This window comes from Corvus hawaiiensis, chromosome 6 (assembly GCF_020740725.1).
Source record: "Corvus hawaiiensis isolate bCorHaw1 chromosome 6, bCorHaw1.pri.cur, whole genome shotgun sequence".
Lineage (NCBI taxonomy): Eukaryota > Metazoa > Chordata > Aves > Passeriformes > Corvidae > Corvus > Corvus hawaiiensis.
The window spans coordinates 38,457,434-38,475,754 of record NC_063218.1 but is presented as its reverse complement, the minus strand read 5'-3'; the positions used below and the strand labels follow the sequence as shown (position 1 = coordinate 38,475,754).

Genomic DNA, 18,321 nt, shown 5'->3' with positions numbered 1-18,321 from the left:
CATCTTTTATTAGAGTGAATTCATGAAACACTGTGGGTGCTGTAGGCCAGACCTGTTTCACTACTACTTATCTTCTGATTCACTAAGTTATTTTGGAATCCCAAGAAGAGCACTCAGTCTCTGGAGGTGATAGGAGGGGAATTGGCAGGAGAACATCAGCTCCCTTCAGCTTTAACCAGGCCTTTATCAGAGAGTTATGAATGATACTACATACTCCAGTAGAGTGTCCCTAGAGAACCCTAAAGTGTCTGACTACTGCTGGCCTGGGGCTACAGTTTCTTCACTGGCAAAGGGTCAGTCCAGACCTGTCCATACAAGGGAGAAAAATGAGATTTCTATTCTTCAGTCCCCAAATGAGCAACCTAAGAACAGCAGACAGCCGTAGCTCTTTGCTCCCAGGACACCAGCCAGCACAATGAGGAAAACAAACAAAATGAGGTCAAAAGTCTGCACCATTTTCTTTCTGTTCATCCTCATTAAAAGCCTGAATCACAGGTCCCTAAAGGAACGGTGCCCCCAGTGCAGTATATCAACATGGAGTCCTTTATAAAAGACTTAAGTCCTTTACTCACAGTGACATGTAGTTTATAACAGTTAACACAGACATTGCCTGAAAGGCTCTTTAATTCCACACAATTCCTACGATTCCAGTGCACACTCTTCTGATATCCAGAAAGGCACTATCAGACCAAGGATGGGTTTCTTGACTTGTCATGCCCACCAAATACAGCACACCTGTCAGTTTCTGTACCTTTAGACCATGCATGGACTACCCATCCAGCTTATCATTTTACCTTTTCCGTTCTAAACAGCCTGAAATTGTAGCTGTAATTAGCAGATTATCATCCACAGGAAAAGATCAAATACATATTTGAGTAGTACTGTTTTTTTCTGTATACGATTGTCAAGAGTTCTCATTGCCCACTTGGTACTACACTAGATATCGTCCCAATGGAGGAGAGAGTGCTCAACAGAACTCATTCCAGAGCTCTCACAGAATCACACATCTCAAAACAGCCTTTCTGTACTAGCTCCCCCTGAAAAAGCCTCAACACGTCTGTGTCAGGAAGTTGCAAATGACCTGTAAATACCAGAAGCGTCCCAAGAACTTCCAAGAATCCCTATCACCACAAAAGTCAGCTACATGGTCAACAAAAGCTACTGCTTCTTTGCAAGAAGAGTATGAACGTCTCTTTATTTACAGTAATGAGAAGGTATGACCAAGCACAACATACGCACTCTGAGGGAACTGCACAGTCAATAGTAGACAGTATATCCTTTTGGAAGCACATTTTGAAGCATCTCACTACAAGAAAGACGTTGAGGTGCTGGAGCATGTCCAGAGAAGGACAGTGGCGTTGGTGAAGGGTCTGGAGTACAAGTCTTACAAGGAGGGGCTGAAGGAGCTGGGGTTTTAGCCTGGAGGAGGCTGAGGGGAGACCTTATCTCTGTCAACAACTACCTGAAAGGAGATTCTAGTCAGGTGAGGTTTGGCCTCTTCTGCCAGATAACAAGTGACAGGACAAGAAAAAATGTCCTCAAGTTGTGCCAGGGGAAGTTTAGACTGGACATTAGGAAAAGTTTATTCACTGAAAGGATGTTCAGGTACTGGAACAGGCTGCCCAGGAAAGTGGTAGAATCACCATCCCTGAAAGTGTTCAGAAGATGTGTAGATGTGGCACTTGGGGACGTGGTTTAGTGGTGGACTGAGCAGTGCGAGATTAACAGCTGGACTCAATCTTAAAGGACTTTTCCAACCTAAATAACTATATGATTTTATTTGCATTGCCCTGTGTTGCAAATGAATGGTTTGTGCTGTTTAAAGAATCAGAGGTAAATGTTTTGGCAAAAAGCAGGTTTTCATATGAATTTGTAACTTTAACAGAGTTCAGGGGCAAGTTTCACTCTATTACTTACCAAATGAATGAAACATAAAAAGGAAAATCAAATCAGAATCAAAGGACATAAGCACAAAAGATAAGGATGCAGAAGGGTTTAGCAGCACTTAATAATTAACTGATTTAACAATTATAAAGCAATCTATCCAATAGGATTTACTATAATTATAACAGTGACTTAATGATAGATTTACATTAACAACATTCGTACGTAATCAAGTCACACACATGCAGAGAGGCGAAGAAATGTATACATCTATATCTTTGTGTGTTCCTCCACACAGGAAGTAATTCCATCTTGTGTTAAAAAAACCAGTGCCATGTACCCTGCCATAGTGTCATAACCATATCTGAAGTAGCCAAGCTAGAATCTCTTACTATATCCTCTTATATCCCAGTATTTTTGGACGGCTGTGTAGAAGCAGTTGTTGTTGGGACACTGAATATCTGCTTCACTGTCTTCTATGCTCAGAGCCTCCTCAGAGAAGACTAGGTTTTGAAGTTACTCTCAGGGATGAATGATGAGAAGCCACCTCCATTCCCAGAACATTACTAAGGCAAGCTTCATTGATACAACCTTGTGAAGGAGCAGGCTGCAGCATGCAGGGCGCAGGGAGGCCTGTGCTTGGCTTTGCAGGCAGTCACGGACGCTGCTGTATCTGCACATGTTGAGGGCACGCAGAGCAGTGCCCAGACTTGTGTGTCTGAAGAAGGTGTGGTTACTGTGACAGTGAAGGTGGACAAACACCATCTCCTCCTATTATCTCCCCAGCACAACCTTGCAGCTCTAGAGTCAAACACCTTTCAGACATCTTCCTCACAGCCTCAGCTAGAAATTGTTGCCAGCTTCCAAGGTAGGGACCACAGCTTTGCCAACAAGTACTCCAGTAGCGTGTGGAGTCTGCCAGCGCCAGCTGAGACTCCCAAATGTGCTTCCTAACAGCTGAGTCTCTCAAGGCCAGCTGGACTCCAGAAGAGGAAAGCAGTCAAACAAACACTTGGAGGAGGCTAAGAAGGTGGAATGTTAAAGTGAGCACAAGTTTAAGCAGTGTATTAAACAGTTTGTCAGCCAAGATTTCAAATGTCTTTCTTGCATCACGGCTAGAATCTTCTGCTCCTGTAAGTAATACCTGCCTCCAAAGCACACACAGCCAGAGTAGTGTGTGCTTTATTCTTTGCATACACTTATTCCTTCCTCTTTATGCATTTGGGAATCTGGGCTTTGAAAGTAAAGGCATAGAGGCATGAGGTGATTGTTCTGCATTCTTTTAAAGCTCATGCCAGGTGCAAGTAAGAAAAGCAGAGAAATAAGCTGTGTATTTCTTACAAGATGTAAAGACGCCAGTGCAGCCTTCCCTGAGCTCCCCATGCCAGGTACTCCTATCCACTGTGTGTAAGAGTTACCAAGCCACATGCAGAAGAGCAAGGCAGGCAGCAGGGCTGCAGAGAATTGGGAATGGCTTTGCACAGCACACAAAACAGCCAGAAAGGTTCTAAAACCCATAAAACTGAATTTGACTTCGGAAATAACATTCAGAACACTGCTCTGTCAAAATAAAGCAGAGTGAGAAAGAGAAGCTGATTAGTGTATTTTAGTAGCATTCACAAAATGCATTTCCTTCAAATAGCACAAGCATTTGGTTGCACCTAGAAAACAAACACCAGCAATTACAGCCATCTTCTCTCCTCTCTTTCTTCCTAAGATGAAACCATAGTCTGAAAATTGACTCAGTGTCACAAAGGACCAAGCTGGCAGGAAGAATATCAATCAGGTCACCAGACAAAAAAGAGGGAATTTTACATCTATTCATCAGTGTTGTGCCTTCTCAGCAGCAAATAAGGATACTTTATGGAAAAGTAATACATATATACACCTTTACGGAAAACACTTTTTTGCCCTTTACCAATGGAAAAGCCAATGCTGGTAGAAAACTTAATTGGTAACCCAACATCCAATGTGAAAGAATAAATTTTTCTTCAAAGCAAATTTCCAGTGAAATGGAGTTAGAGGTTCTCCTTAATTATATTTTATTTTAAAAAGGAAAGGAAAAAAAATTCTGTAATTCTGTGCACTAGATCTATTTGAAGGAACTAGAACATTTACTGTTTTATATCTCACCACATCTGAATAAGGGAGAAAAAATAGGTAAAACAGGACAAGAATTAAGGCACCAAGGCTAAGGAGTCTTCCCCAAATCATAGGGAAAACTTGTGGGTGAAAACCAGCCCTAGGAAATCTGACTCCCCTTGCTACATTATAAGAAAGGTAGGCAAAGAGAGCTGGAAGGTTGCATTACCTAACTTAAATACATGCTAAAAGAAAAAATTTATTTATTTTATACATTTACTTTTAGTAGTATGTTAGGTTGATTGAAAGAATGAAAAATGTCTCCAGTGCTGCCAGTGCTTATAATTCTACTCTGAATTCAGTTCTCTACAGTGTTTTTCTTAAACATGCAGTTTCTGGAGCCATGTAATGACATGAAAATTACAGCAACAAAAATGACTTAATAGTTACCCAGGATAGCAAACACAAACTGGAAAGACTCAGAAACCAGATGGCTCATAAATATGTTTAATTTGATGATTTTTAACCCTATCTGTGAAACCTGAGCTTAGAGAATACAAAAAACAGAAGAACAGTGCTTGCTATACTTTTTCCCTTTGCCATTCTCAGGAAGATTACACAAAGATGCTTTGACCAGCTTTATTTCTTGCCCCTTTGTGTATTTGTGTCACAAAGGATGAAAGGACATGCTGAAGAATATTCCTGTATGTAGCTGATGTTTCTTTAAAAGCTCATAGGAGCACTTCTGTGTATACTAGAGAGTATGAAACATTTTGTGCATAAAATTTAAGCCTGCGCTCAAAACTTTTTTACTGTCTTCCTTTAAGATGATAAATGCAAACCCTCACTCTCCACCTTCAGAACAGTTTCAGTCCTATCCATAAATGTTTAAGAGCACCTCCTCTTAACAACACTCTGTACATGGTGTGGATCAAAGTTGAAAACAGACTATTTTGTCTGAAGGGCTAGGGGGAGACTTGAACAGCACACAACATCATGGTGTATATCTTATTCCTCAGTGCCATAGCATCAATGGTAGGATTCAGACTGTCAGCCCAAATTTGTCCCCTAAAACTGTTACAAGTTTTGTTAACTGAATGCAAAAAAACCAACATGTTCCAAAAATAAGAAACTGTCAAAACCAGAACTAAATGATAGCTAAACCAAATATTTTTCTAGTTAGTAAAACAGGATTGTAGGTGTTTTCACTGTGGTACAAATTCATAAGGTAGTTGCCAGCTCACTGACACCAAGCTGACAAGGCTGGCATTGAGCATTTGCTCCCTTGGAGAGATTGAAAAGCAGCCATCCCTGAGTTAGATCAGGTTGTATTCACATAGTCTGAATTCAGATGTCTAATCCTACAGGCTGGTTTCACGAGATACTTATTTCCAAGACTGTTGGGAGAGATTCAGAAAACAAACCCCAGCAGACTAAGAGTTTCCCAGAACAATTTCTTCTGCCCCAGCACTCCTTGCTTTTAGCCCCACAGTGAGACTGATCCCCTTCTTGTCCTTGTGCAGCAATCACCATACCCTCAGTTGTACCTAACACAAGCTGTAAAAGGTCACATCGTAACTGAAACAATAAAATTACGTACAAAGCAAGAAAGCTTTTAACCTAGATCATTTCAAAGCATCCCTGCAGTACAACTGACAAAGCTGAGATGAGACCCTGCAACCAGTTGGGGGTTGCCTAGAGAGTTTGAGACAAGCATGCAAGCTGGAGAGACCAGATCACCCGGATGTTGACCTCCATGTTCACTCAGTCTCAAGAGCCCAAAGAAACCAGTAGAAGAATCAGCACTTCTATTTCTGAAATTCTGCATTTACTTGTGTGCTGCTTTTGGCTGGGGCAGAGTTAATTTTCTTCACAGCAGCTGGTATGGGGCTATGTTTTGGATTGGTGCTGAACATAGTGATGATAATATAGTGATGTTTTTATTATTGCTGAGCTTACACAGAGCTGAGGCCTCTTCTGCTTTCCATGCTGCCACAGCAGTGAGGGGACTGGAGGTGCATGGGAGGCTGGGAGGAGACACAGCCAGGACAGGTGATGCCAACTGACCAAAGGGATATTCCAGACCGTGTGGCTTCATGATCAGCATAAAAAATGTGGGGAAGAAAAAGGAAGAGGGGGATGTTCAGAGTGATGGTGTTTGTCTTCCCAAGTCACCATTACATGTGATAAGGCCCCCTCTCCTGGAGATGGGTGAGCACCTCTTTGCCTATGGGAAGCAGTGCATGAATTCCTTGTTTTGCTTTGCTTGTGTGCGTGGCTTTTGTTTTCCCTATCAAACTGTCTTTACCCCAACCCCTGAGTTTTCTGACTTTTGCCCTCCTGATTGTCCCCCCGCTCCGACTGGTGGGGGAGTGAGTGAATGGCTGCATAGGGCTTCGTTGCTGGCTGGGATTAAACCACAACAACTTGATATACGTTACGCCTCACCTTTCTCAGTGGAAGAATATCAATAACAGTATTAATTGGGCTGTTGCTTCTCATCAATCCTTCTTATTGCAGCCACAAAGCAATTCCTACCAGTAATTAAATAACTTCTCCATATTACCCTACGTATACCTTAGTACAAAAGTGATTGTAATTTCTTCTGAAACTCAATTGAAAACAACTACTGGCTACATTTACCAAAGCTGATAACCTGTACACTCACATGCTGCACAGATCCCTGAAAAACTGTAATCACTATATAAAATAAACAATTAATGTACTATCACACAAAATCAAAAGCAGCCCCTGAGTAGTGTACAGTTTTGGATAAGTGCATCCACTGCGGGAAGACAACATGTTTAGAGCAAAGGGGTTTTCCACATATTTTCAGGTTCTAAAATAAGTTCCAAATAATCTGCAAAAAAACCCCACCCACCATATTTTTCCTTTCATTAATTTTCACACACACACATATATATACAGGAAGGCGTACAAGAGGGAAAAAAATTGTATGGGAATCAAAATATGAAGGTAAGAAATAAAAATCTTATGCCCTGTCCAAAATTCAGCAAATAAAAAATGAAAATAGCTTTTGGAAGGCAGGCTAAATGCTTGTGTCTCATCAGACCAATCTAGTACAGCCCTAGATGAGGTGAAAAGAGCTAGATCTGCATACATCTCCCAGTTTTCTATCCATCTGAATGGCTAGAACACAAGCCCTTTTAACACAGCTAAATAAAATCCAGTTTGGTTTACTCCCGTTGTTTTGCTTATAATTAATTCACAAGTTCATTTTTTGCAAATTTTACTGACTTTTGTCTGTAGGACTGCAACAGACTGACGAACACAATGTCAAACTCTGGGAAAGTTTAGATTCTTCTAAGAACCTGGTAGATCTTGAAGGGCCAGGAGGCATGTGGGACTTCAGGAAAGTTGAAAAAAATTAGTAATAGCAATGATTATGCTATCAGGGCTTATAGGATTCATAAAGTCCAGTTTCTCACTAAACTCTAGTCTGAACTGTTTGCCTGCATGGGGTTAAAGAAAGCTTCCTTCCGAGGTTTTAAATACTATTTGGGTTCCTGCAGTGACTATAAACACAGAAAATGCTCCTGTTGTGAACTACATACTTTAAAAGTGTTACTCATGTAAAGAGATTTGAATTCCAGCACAGTACACATCAAAATACCACAGAGAAAACTCTAAAAACATGTTAGAGACCATGGAAATTTTAAGCAGTCATGCTTTTATGTGATTCTATTTGCTGAAGCCTAAGTAATAAATAGGTCTTTAATCACTCAGAGCTCAGTAGGAAAAAAAAAATATAAAGAGCAAATATTTGGAAAATTTAAACTGCAGTTAAATATAACAACAAAACCAGAAAATTTTTAAAAATCAAGACATCTGAGTTATTAGAAGTGTGTAAGCATAATCATCCATGCTCCTGCATTGTCTAAAATATTAGTCAAGGCACATGGGTCTGCAAAACCACCAAATTAATTATCCAGTGAAGCAAAGCCATTGTTCAGTTCTGTTCCAGAGTGAATTCAGCTTTGCCTGAGGTTGCTTGAGTTCAGGCTGACAGCTGCTAACCCCTCTTTTGGTAATCCAAAACCACACTGGCTGGGCTCCTCATCTCCATTGGAAAAGAATTCCTTCATCCTGCTCTGCCGCCCAGCCTTGGCCACCTCCTCTCCTCTGTGTGTGTCCCCAGTTTCCTCCTGCCTCCCTAAGGCCAGGAAAGCAGAGCAGATATTGTAAGGCAGAGCTACAAGGGAAAGTGCACAAGCAGAGTTCACCCTCAGCATATAGAAAAAGGTCTTGGTCACAACCGCAGAGCCACTCAAACCAGCCCTGCATGACTGCATGGAAGCAGGCACTTCCAACAGCACCTCTGATGTGGGAATTGTGATTCCAGCCGACTGTGACTCTGAACCAGTAACCTGCCTGGTTCAGCTCTCATTGAATTTCCAGCATGACCCTCAGTTCTGCTTCAAGGCAGGAGAAAAACATCCAGTTTGGGTTTCTACTGGCTTCTGAATAGCACAAAACTCTTCACCAGAACAAGGTAGGAATAGATACTTATCACCTCCTGTACTTAATTCTGTGCAACAGAACACCATCACATCCTTTCATGTCACTTACTACTGTCACTCTCAGTTACTTCATCACTCCTGTATTTTTAATATGTAAATATGTATCACCATAAACATAGACACAGAGGAGAGGTGTGGATGCTCTAACTCCAGAAAGTTCGGCTGTTTATGCCCTCAAACACATGCTGTGCTACAAACTGGGAAAAAAAAAACCTAACTGAGCAACTGAAATACATGAATAAATGCATCATTCTTGGCTGATAAGCCAAAGCTTATGGGATTTCAGATACCAATTAGCTGAAAATCTGTGATGTCTTATTAAAAGACATGGTTCTCCCATTAGACAGGGCAAAAGTTCATCTGAGTTGCAAGGATAAATCTGTGCTTTTTGAAAAGACTTCAGCTTTTAATTTTATATTATAATTCTATATTTCACTCTTATTCTTGACTAACTCTGATGAGGTTGTTGTACAATAGGTTTTTAAACTCAATCAGTGCTAACGTCAGGGAGGTTTATACCTTCACAGGGAATAGAATAGTTCAGTTGGAAGGGACCTACAACAATCACATAGTCCAAATGCCTAAAATAAATATAAAGCCAGCTGGAAATCTTAAGTTTTTCACCAACAAGTGGAAAATTGTGTCAAGTTTCATGGTTTTACAGCCAGCTTTTTCTTAGGGAGCACATATAGAAAACCAACCTGAAATTCTCCTAAAAAGATAACATTTGGCCTGCGGGTGAATATCTCACTGAAATTCTGAGCTCTTTATTTACTCAGTACACATGGCAGAGTTGCTTTTTCTAGGTGAGGAAGACTGGAATGTCACCTTTGTTTCCTTTTATGTCATTTCTCTCTGTTTCCATTTCTGCTCACGGGTCCAGTTGTGCTGGTAGGGTACAACTGGGAGAAGCCACAACATGGAGATACACCACCTTGAGGAAAGCAAAATGTTTCAGTGACACCCTGCTGCTTGCCTGGAAGCTGTAATCCTTTAAGCACTGCAGAGGCCCAGAGAGGTCCTGACACCACATTTGCTTAATTGTAAAGGTTCTACATCTTGACTTCCCTCCTGTGCATCCAGCACAAAAAGGCGGGAAGCTGACCTTCCCCAGGCACAGACCCTCTGTAACCTAGTGGTGCTGAACAAGTCACAATCTGAAACAAAGGCTCTCTGTGTTCCTCCTGCAACACACAACACACCACTGTGGTCTGTTAGCACTCTCATAAGGGAGCTGTTCTCCCTACGCACTCAGCTACAAGTCACCTCTCATCAAACACTACAATTCACTCCTTTTCCAAGCCAGCCTGCTCTCCTACCTGCCATGGGTTTCATCTTTGGACATGCTGTTAGCGGGCCACATCAAAGCACTGGGTTTGTTACATGCCAGTAGACGAGAGAAGCAGAGGAGCAATTATAATGGAATGGGAGGAAGAGGAATTGTAAGAGGAAAGACTGATGCTGAGAGGCAGGAAAAGACTATAAGCCTGATCCAATTAATTAACATAATTAATGTCATTATTTTCCTCCTCTGATTTAAGGATTCAATACAGGAATCATGCTTACTCGTAAGAGTCTCAGATAAAAGTCTCCAGATACAGAAGGCAAGATGTTGCATGGCTGTAACTGTATTCCCGTAGACATCCATCAATTTAAGTTAACTATGAACCCTGTGGGCTCCTTCCTCTCCATATATTTCTGGAAAGAGCTCGCCTGCCTCTCCTTTCAGCAGCCACTTTGTGCTTCTGCTTTTACTAAAGGTTTGCAAAAAGTTACTTTTGTTTCTTTTATTTCTGAGAAACTTGACCCAATACCAAGCTACAAACAGTACAGTCACTGTCTGCATGTAGAGTAATGAGCATCAGCCTAAGAACAATCACCTGCATGCACAAGTCCATGTACAGATTGGAATGTGATATTATAAAATAACTGGACAGTTTTAATTCAGGATTTTCCAAATTACTGGCAAGCCCAAAGAGATTTTAAAAAAGCAAACCAAACAAAAACCTGTCACAGGTCAACCTAAAAGTCTTCCAGAGCAGAAGTTTTATAAAATTGCACAGATCAACACACTTCAGGGAGTGCTGGACTAGAAGAGCTCATGTCAAAACGAAACATTTAATAACTAATCATGTTTTATGCTTTTGAAATAAATATTTCAGATTTCCGAATGCAAGGCTTTTCTGTGCAAAAGCGTGAAATAAAAAAAAAATAATTAAAACATGTAGATATATTTGAATGTCTCAGTACGAACTACCTGGTGCACACACAAAACAAATGACCAAATGTAGCAGCTCAAAACCTAGACCACTTTATGAAGCATTTCACTTTATTGTCAGACATCAGCAGTTTTCACTAAAATTAATTCAAGATGAAAATTTCTCTCCACTCTTGTCACAGATATCACAGATGCACTTCCACACACCAGTACAGCCAGCATGCACTGCTTCACATATACAAGCAGGCTGAAGACAGGAACCCTCCTATCCTGTCTATCTGTTTAGTACTCCAGGGAGTGGGAGAGGAATGCTTTTGAAACTTCACTGGAGTGAGGCATCCTTTTCTCCAACTTTGATCTTATGGATTAATTAGAAAATGTGCAGCTATGTGACACGGACAGAAAGATGGATTTCTTCTATGGCTGCTCATAAGACATTGACTTCAGCTCTAAAGTAAAAGTACAGGTGGCTCACTACCTGATTTCTGCCTCCTGCAACTTAGTCCTCCCTCCTGATGCAGTTTAGAAATCCCTGTGTTTGCCTGCATGTGCTCCCTTACTGTGGGATTCCCATAGATTTATCATATCCTTTTCCACTGTATTTCAAAGACTCCTCAACTTGGTAATGTCCATGACTTAAAAAGAACTGTCTTGTTCTCATTTCAAGGCATCCACCCAATATTTGACTTTCAGTGACAGCCATAGCGCCTTGAATTGGATATTCAGACTGGGCACAGTGTATGGAGACATGCTGTCATTTGCACAGTAAAGCACTGTGGATACAACTCCTAAGACAAATTTCAAGGATCATTCGATGCTGTTCTGGTTGGAACCATTTAAGTGAAACCACTACTGCTCCTGTGTGCTACTTTAACTGAGCAGAGATAGGCACAAGAAGAAGAAAATAAGAGAGAAGTTCTTCGATGAAGAGACAAAAGAGAAGACAGGGTCCCATCCCTTTCATGCTTGACATGCTCTCCTCCAACAAAGGGATTTACAAAGCACTAAATGTTTGTTTAAGTGAAATAGAGGCACTGGTTTATTTTAAGTTGGCTTACAACAAAATAAGGTACTTCCATATCTTCATGCTCATGTGGACTGACTAAACTTAAGCCAGTTAATACTCCTTCTACAAAACAGGTCAACTCAGTTCTGAGAGGCAGATAAACCCAGGGCAAGACACAAAAAGTTTAGGGCTTCTGAAAACTGTTTGTTAGACAGATACAAGCGTCCAGGAATGGGGGGTTCTTCATTGCCACACTGATACACCATTCCCCAAACAAAAAGCTGGCTGTCTTACTCCTAAACCCACCATCAAGCTTCCTATGCTTCTCTGCCTTAGAAAGGATTCAACAAAACCCAAAACCATGACTGTTCACCAGGCTGAAATTTAACGTAAGTTACCCTATTCTGTGACATCTGCGCTACAAGTGCTGGAAGGGACTGTAAAGAAATCCTGACAAAATGCCTCTGCTAATATTATCTCATGGACTGTGGTTATACTCAATAGCTAAACTCTGAGCAATGACATAAACCTGACCACACATTCAGAAGGATGGTTGAGGTTTGCTCAGTATGTATGTTCTGCTGTAATTTTGCAGATAGCTGGCTCTGCACAATCAAAGGCAAGAGTATGACATGTGGCCAAGCACAGCCTGGTTTCTCACAGAAGAGGAAAGGACAGACCTACCCAGCCCTCACCAAGCTCAAGTAATCAAAAGAAAAGAATCCAATATGAAGGCTCAAAGTAACACTGGTGCTTAAAATAAAGGAAATTCTCCCAGACATTCATTTGGCAGCTTTTTTCACCTTATTCCTAACCACCTCCTGAGACCTGAGGTTAGTGTGCAACCTGAGCCTCCAAATGACTGTGAAGTGGCTTTCACACTGAACAATGCAATGCATACCTGTGCCCTGAGTCCTTTCCTGGTTTTGTTACCTTCGGTTTGGTGGTTCTTTTTCTGAGGGTTTTTTCCTACTGTCGTTCTCTACAACTTCCTGAATTTTCTCATAGTGTCTTAATTTTTGCACCAAGAGGAGTTACAACATCCCCCAGTGTTTCGATGTGCCAAAAATTGTCAGTGGATGGGAACTCTGAAATCATCCTTTTATGACAGAGCTCATTAGAAATTCATATGCCAGCCAGGAAAATAAAAGAGAGAAAATAGGACCTGCAAATCCCTCATCACTTGGACCTTGGGCTTTCCAAATAAAGAGGGAAATGTAAAGCCACTCCAATAATATGCTGCAGTAAAAATTCTGCAGTGGAAATACAAGTGGTTTTTAAATTAATTGACTATAGAGTCTGAGAGCTGACCATAATAGCCCTCAGAGTGAGGCAAGGAACCCCCATGTGAAGATTATGACAGCAGCTACACAGTTAAATGCTCATGCATTGAAGTCTCACCCTGGGTGATTGAGATTATTTTTGGCAGAAGATTGGAGAGAGATTGTAAAATGTACGTTTATTTTCATTTAGCTCTTTACTTATTCTTTCTGTAACACACCCTTTTTTAAATCTCTTTCCTAATACAGACATGCTTCATATCATAGACTTGGATATACAGCAAATATAATTATTGTTCCTTACATTAATCTTACTTGCATGTTGAAAGCCACTCCACCAAAAACACTGGAAAGATACTTAGCAGTTCTTGATGAGACCACATGCCATAAAAGTTGAGGCTTTAGGGACATACAGCTCTGCTAGCATGAGGCACATTTGTCCTGGGACCCTTTGAAAGTAAAACAACCTCCTTCCTCCCAATAGAAATATAAGGCCAGAAATAGCCTGAAATCAAAAACTCTGTGCTATGCCTTAACATACAATTGTAAATAGAACTAAATCATGAAACCTGCTTAGAAACTAATGTCCCAGTGTGTCTTCATATAAAAGTAAATATATGCAAGTTCATCATTTAGTCAGAGAGAGAAATGCGCTGCGCTAGCAAGAGCTAGCTGTAGCGGCCAACAACCTGTTTGCCTTTCCTCCTTTCCTGCGTGGAAGTTACATGATCTGTTACACTGAGAAATACAAAGTGTCTCCTGATCCTTGTCTAAGGGTCAAGTTGTAGTCACTGTATCTACACTGGTGGTACTACTGTAACTGCAGATCTCTGAGAAGTTCAGCATGTCCTGATTGAGGCTTTTCTTTCCTAATTTGCTTGGCACTGTGCACATATAGTAAATGTGTCCCACTCCTACTTTATTCTCCCATCTTTGGTTGAATGCATGCTTCCACCTCCCAACTTCTCTCCTATTCCTGCAGCTTCCCTCCTAACATCTCTCTTCTCTCCTACTGTCATTTCATTTCTTTTGCTGTACTTCAGAAACAAAGCTGACAGTGACAAACAGCAGCACAAAGATTCCTTTCAAAACTTAGCCTGAGAACCACTTTCCAGGTGGGAGCTCCTAAGTCCACCTTTTATAGTCCAAATATTTTCTTCTCTCTTTATCTCTGTCCCTCATCTCCCTGCTTAAACAAAGCATCCCCTCCAAACGACACCCTTTCCTGTAAGCAACCTTCTCTACTCCTGGAGCATTACTTTCACCCACCTCTCTAAAACAGCCCCAAAGAAAACAATCCAATAGCCAGAGAAACAAAATGGTCCTAGGGTAAAGCTGTTAGTTTCATGCTGAACCCTTGTACAACTACTGCCTGCATCCAGCCTCAGAGCCTCGACAGCAGCAGCTTTTCTAAAACTACAGATCACCTATTCATTTCAGTGAACAAAATTTACTTACAATCAATAACCATCAAGATTCGTCTTCCCTCATGTCACGCACTTTATATATGTTTCATGCATGTACTTTCACTCCCCATCTCCCCTTTTCCCCCTACTGTTCTGAAAAGAACATTTTTCTGGTTTTAAAGGTAAAAGGGAAGGGGCAATAAGTCTGAGTCTCTGGGCAGAAGAGGGACTTTGCAAAATAAGGAGATAAGGGGGAAGAAAAATAAGTTCCTTACCCACTGCGGTGACCCACAGCACCAGCTGTGGTAGCCGGTTCATGGCTCTGCGGGGTGCGGGCTGGTCCCACCCGGGTGCGCGGCTATGGAGGGGATGTGCCAGGCTCTTCCTGCGGGCTCCGCTGGAGCTCTGAGACCGGGCTTGGGCTCCTGCTGCCTTGGAGGAAAATTCCCACCTCCTGCTCGGAAAGGCTCGTATGGGTCCTAGAGCCACCCTCCCTTCCTTGCCTCCTCCTCCTCCCGTTTTGCATACCGCTTCTGCACGATCAGCAAATCCAAAAGGCAGTTGCTTCAGACATGAACATATCCATCTATAAATTTGCAGGCATTAGTACTCACGAGGACAAGATGAATTCCTAATCTTACTGGGTTGTTCCCCGCTCTCAGTCTTCTCTTGCAGCTGGCTCAATAACACACACGAGATTCATGCAGGACTAAACTCAGCTTGTATTTAAGATGATCCCCGTGGCCTGGAAGTGTGTTCACTGACTGCCCTGAAAGAGAAATTTAACCTATTTACACAACCTAGATACCTTTCTTCCCTTAACTTCACTTATAACCACTTAAATCCAGAGCAGGACAGCCTCTGTTGGAAACACACAGTGAGGACCCGTAGCGCAGCAAAGTGTAGGTATTCCACCTGCGAGCTTAGGCATTCGCTCTTTAAACACTTTAATTAAAACTCCTTTTTCTTCTGGACCATCAGCATTTCAATTACACTAGTTCACTCTGCCTTCAATTGCTTTGCAGGTGTGTCTTTCCTTCATGGGGAGTTTATTCTAAAATTGATATTATTTTTATAATCAGAATGCATTCTTTATGACTAATTCTCCATGTAGATACTCTTACCCTGAATTAGGGGTGATTTAGTCCAAATTAGCATAATTTATTGTGGATGTTGTGAATTTATCAGGTATTATCTGAGTCTTGAGTACAATACCATTCAATATGTAGGAGCTGGAGAGATTTGGAGCTGACACGAACTAAAGCCCTTATAGGTCTGGTGGGCCTGGCACTTTCAAAGCAGAAGCCTGCATTCCATATTTAATTGTGGTTCACAGATTAGACAAAAAATTTAATTAATTTACTTAACCTTCTCTGAGTCTTCCACCAATATCTATGCAGCTCTCAAGGGTAGACTTTATTTTTGTATCTTAATCATGTATTTGGATCTACAAACTTGCTTTTTGTTCAGCAACACATTGCTACTTTCAGCAGATTTACAGAGGCTTATTTTTGAACACAACCTGGATGATTTGGAAGTAAACATCATTCTGAGGCTTTCCTCTATGGCCACATCAATTACAAAATTATGGTAGCAATAAAGACAGACATCATTTGTTGCTTACTAGTTGAATTATATTAACTGTCTCCCAAGCAAAGTAATAGACCAAGACCAGATATAAAAAAAAGAAAAAAGCTGCCAGCTTTCCATCTCTTCATAAATAAATTTCTTGGCTGAGGCTATGGGGTTGCAAAGCAGGTAATTTTTTACTCCCAATAGGTAAAAAGTAGAGGCACCTCAGGAAATTTCCATACTTATCTAAACCCTCCCATGAAGAGAAATGTAAATAATCTGTATCTGCAAGGAACTGGTAGCAGCAGCAGACACTGTTTCTGTTAACACTCAGTTTTAAAGAAATTTGTATTTTCCATGGTTATGCAACTGGTTTTCATTTAGTTTGGCAAAGAGAGATGAATTCCGAGGCTCATTACAGAAATGTGAGGCATTCTATAAAAAAGAGATAGATGCTTGTGATGCTTTTAAGCAGAGGGTAAAAGCAGGAGATAAGGTGACTAATCTCTGACCGACTGCCTCATTAGACACTTTTGAGAGGTTGAGCCCTGGCTAAGCAAAGTAGACCTTGGTCTATGGGAAGGTCCATAATTAATCCTCAACAAGATATCTGTCAAGTAAAGCTTCACCCAGACCAGACAAATACTGTTATTTTAGGGAATCAAAGATTTTAAAGATAAAGGACAGGATACAGAAAAAACAAATGTCGCGCAGTGAAAAACACAAGAAGATATACAGAGTATGAAAACAATAGAAGTCAGAACAATGCCCAGCATTTGGAAGGGGGACAGGAATTACAAGCAAGTACCACTCACCAGCAGTGTGCAAGTCATACAAGAGCATGCACAGAAAAAGCCCAACAACAACAAGGGAATGGCAGCAACACCGCTAGTGCAGAAGAAACCTCTGAAGAAGTAATTAGGAGCAATGGACAATGCTGCATCATCAGAGAGCTGGACTGTCAGTCAGGAAGCAATTGGGACTATTACAAGCTTTTAAACTGGGCACTTACTCACTAGAGCACTGCCAGAATCTGGACACTAGCAACTGAAAAAACCCACTGGTCTTGAATAATGGTACCATCTTTGGCTCAGCAACACAGGAACAACCTACTGGAGCCCAGGAGAGGGAAGCAGATGTGCTTATGCTTATTCTTACATTTGTCTGAGGGCATCCACTATTGTAAACATGACACAGGAATCTAACCCATCTCAAAAATGTTTGGAATAGGGTTGCAAGAAAAGTTCCCACCGTGCTACCAAGAAAATGCCTCAGAACTGAAGGGAGATGAGGCACTCAGCTGCTAAGCAAGCAGAGCTTCAGCAATGAAGGTCTAGTCAGTGCCAGAAAAAAAGAAGGAGTTTTCACTTATATGTACACTCAGGGGACAAAAATTACAAACAGTGGGAAATATTTCCCACATAAAGGAAGAAAACATTGGAGAGGTGACTGATCCAAAATACATTTCTACATGGGACAAAAAGCAAGGCAAATGTTCACGTAACTCCAACACCACCTTTGAACCACCATACAGTTCTGTCTCGGGCTGCATGGTGCATAGAAATATACAGCACATTTTTGATAGTATATCCAGTACAAAAGTCTGTATCATGATATTTTAATCTAAGAAAAAGATGAGAAAAATGCAGCAGAGATTTCATAAACCTTTCATGAGAAACAAGCTGTAGGGCAAAAGCTAAACAAAAATTCCTTATGATGGAAGTAATATCCAGGAAAGCAAGGTGAATGGGGTGAGATGGTACAGACTGGGCACACTAAGGTGAAGGAGTACAGACTCGTTTCAAACAAACACAAAGCATGTAAAGAAATTTGTCCTCAGTCAGCCTGCCTTAGCACCCTAAATACTGGTCGACAAAAGTCTTTAACAGACATAGGATTTGACTACTATGAAAACATCTGGAAACAGAAGACATTAACCAAAGATATCTCAGTGACAGAGATGGTATCTAAGCACAAAACTAACTTGTTCTTGGATTCTTCTACTGAGAATATTGATCATTTTTTTAAAGTTGTATTGTCAGACTTTGAGACTGGTCACTTATCCATAAAACAAACTGGGTGTTAGTGTACATAAATAAAGAAAGAAGATTTGGCTTTACTCCATAGCCATTAAAGCTTCACATCTTCATGCATGGAAGAACTATGTAAGCTAAAACTGATCATAAAACTCTTTACAGCCTAAGGGACCTGGAAATTCTCAGCATAACCTTTCCCATAAGCAAAAAAGCTACAAAAGTATTTTGGTTTCAAATATATGATTTCAGTGTTCCATAAAAACTAAGCAAGATCTGGTGATGGTTAGACGCTTGAT

The 18,321-nt window shown here is 41.0% G+C and overlaps 1 protein-coding gene across 2 annotated transcripts in view; it reads right to left on the bottom strand.

Annotated features, from left to right (window-relative positions):
• LTK (leukocyte receptor tyrosine kinase) overlaps nt 1-14,861 on the bottom strand; it is a 95,734-nt gene extending 80,873 nt beyond the window's left edge. For both annotated transcript variants that reach the window (XM_048305973.1, XM_048305971.1), the window contains exon 1: nt 14,693-14,861. In XM_048305973.1, the coding sequence (XP_048161930.1) occupies nt 14,693-14,735 (43 nt within the window). In that variant the 5' untranslated portion in view covers nt 14,736-14,861. The remainder of the gene's footprint in view (nt 1-14,692) is intronic.
• Between the last annotated feature and the right edge of the window lie 3,460 nt (nt 14,862-18,321).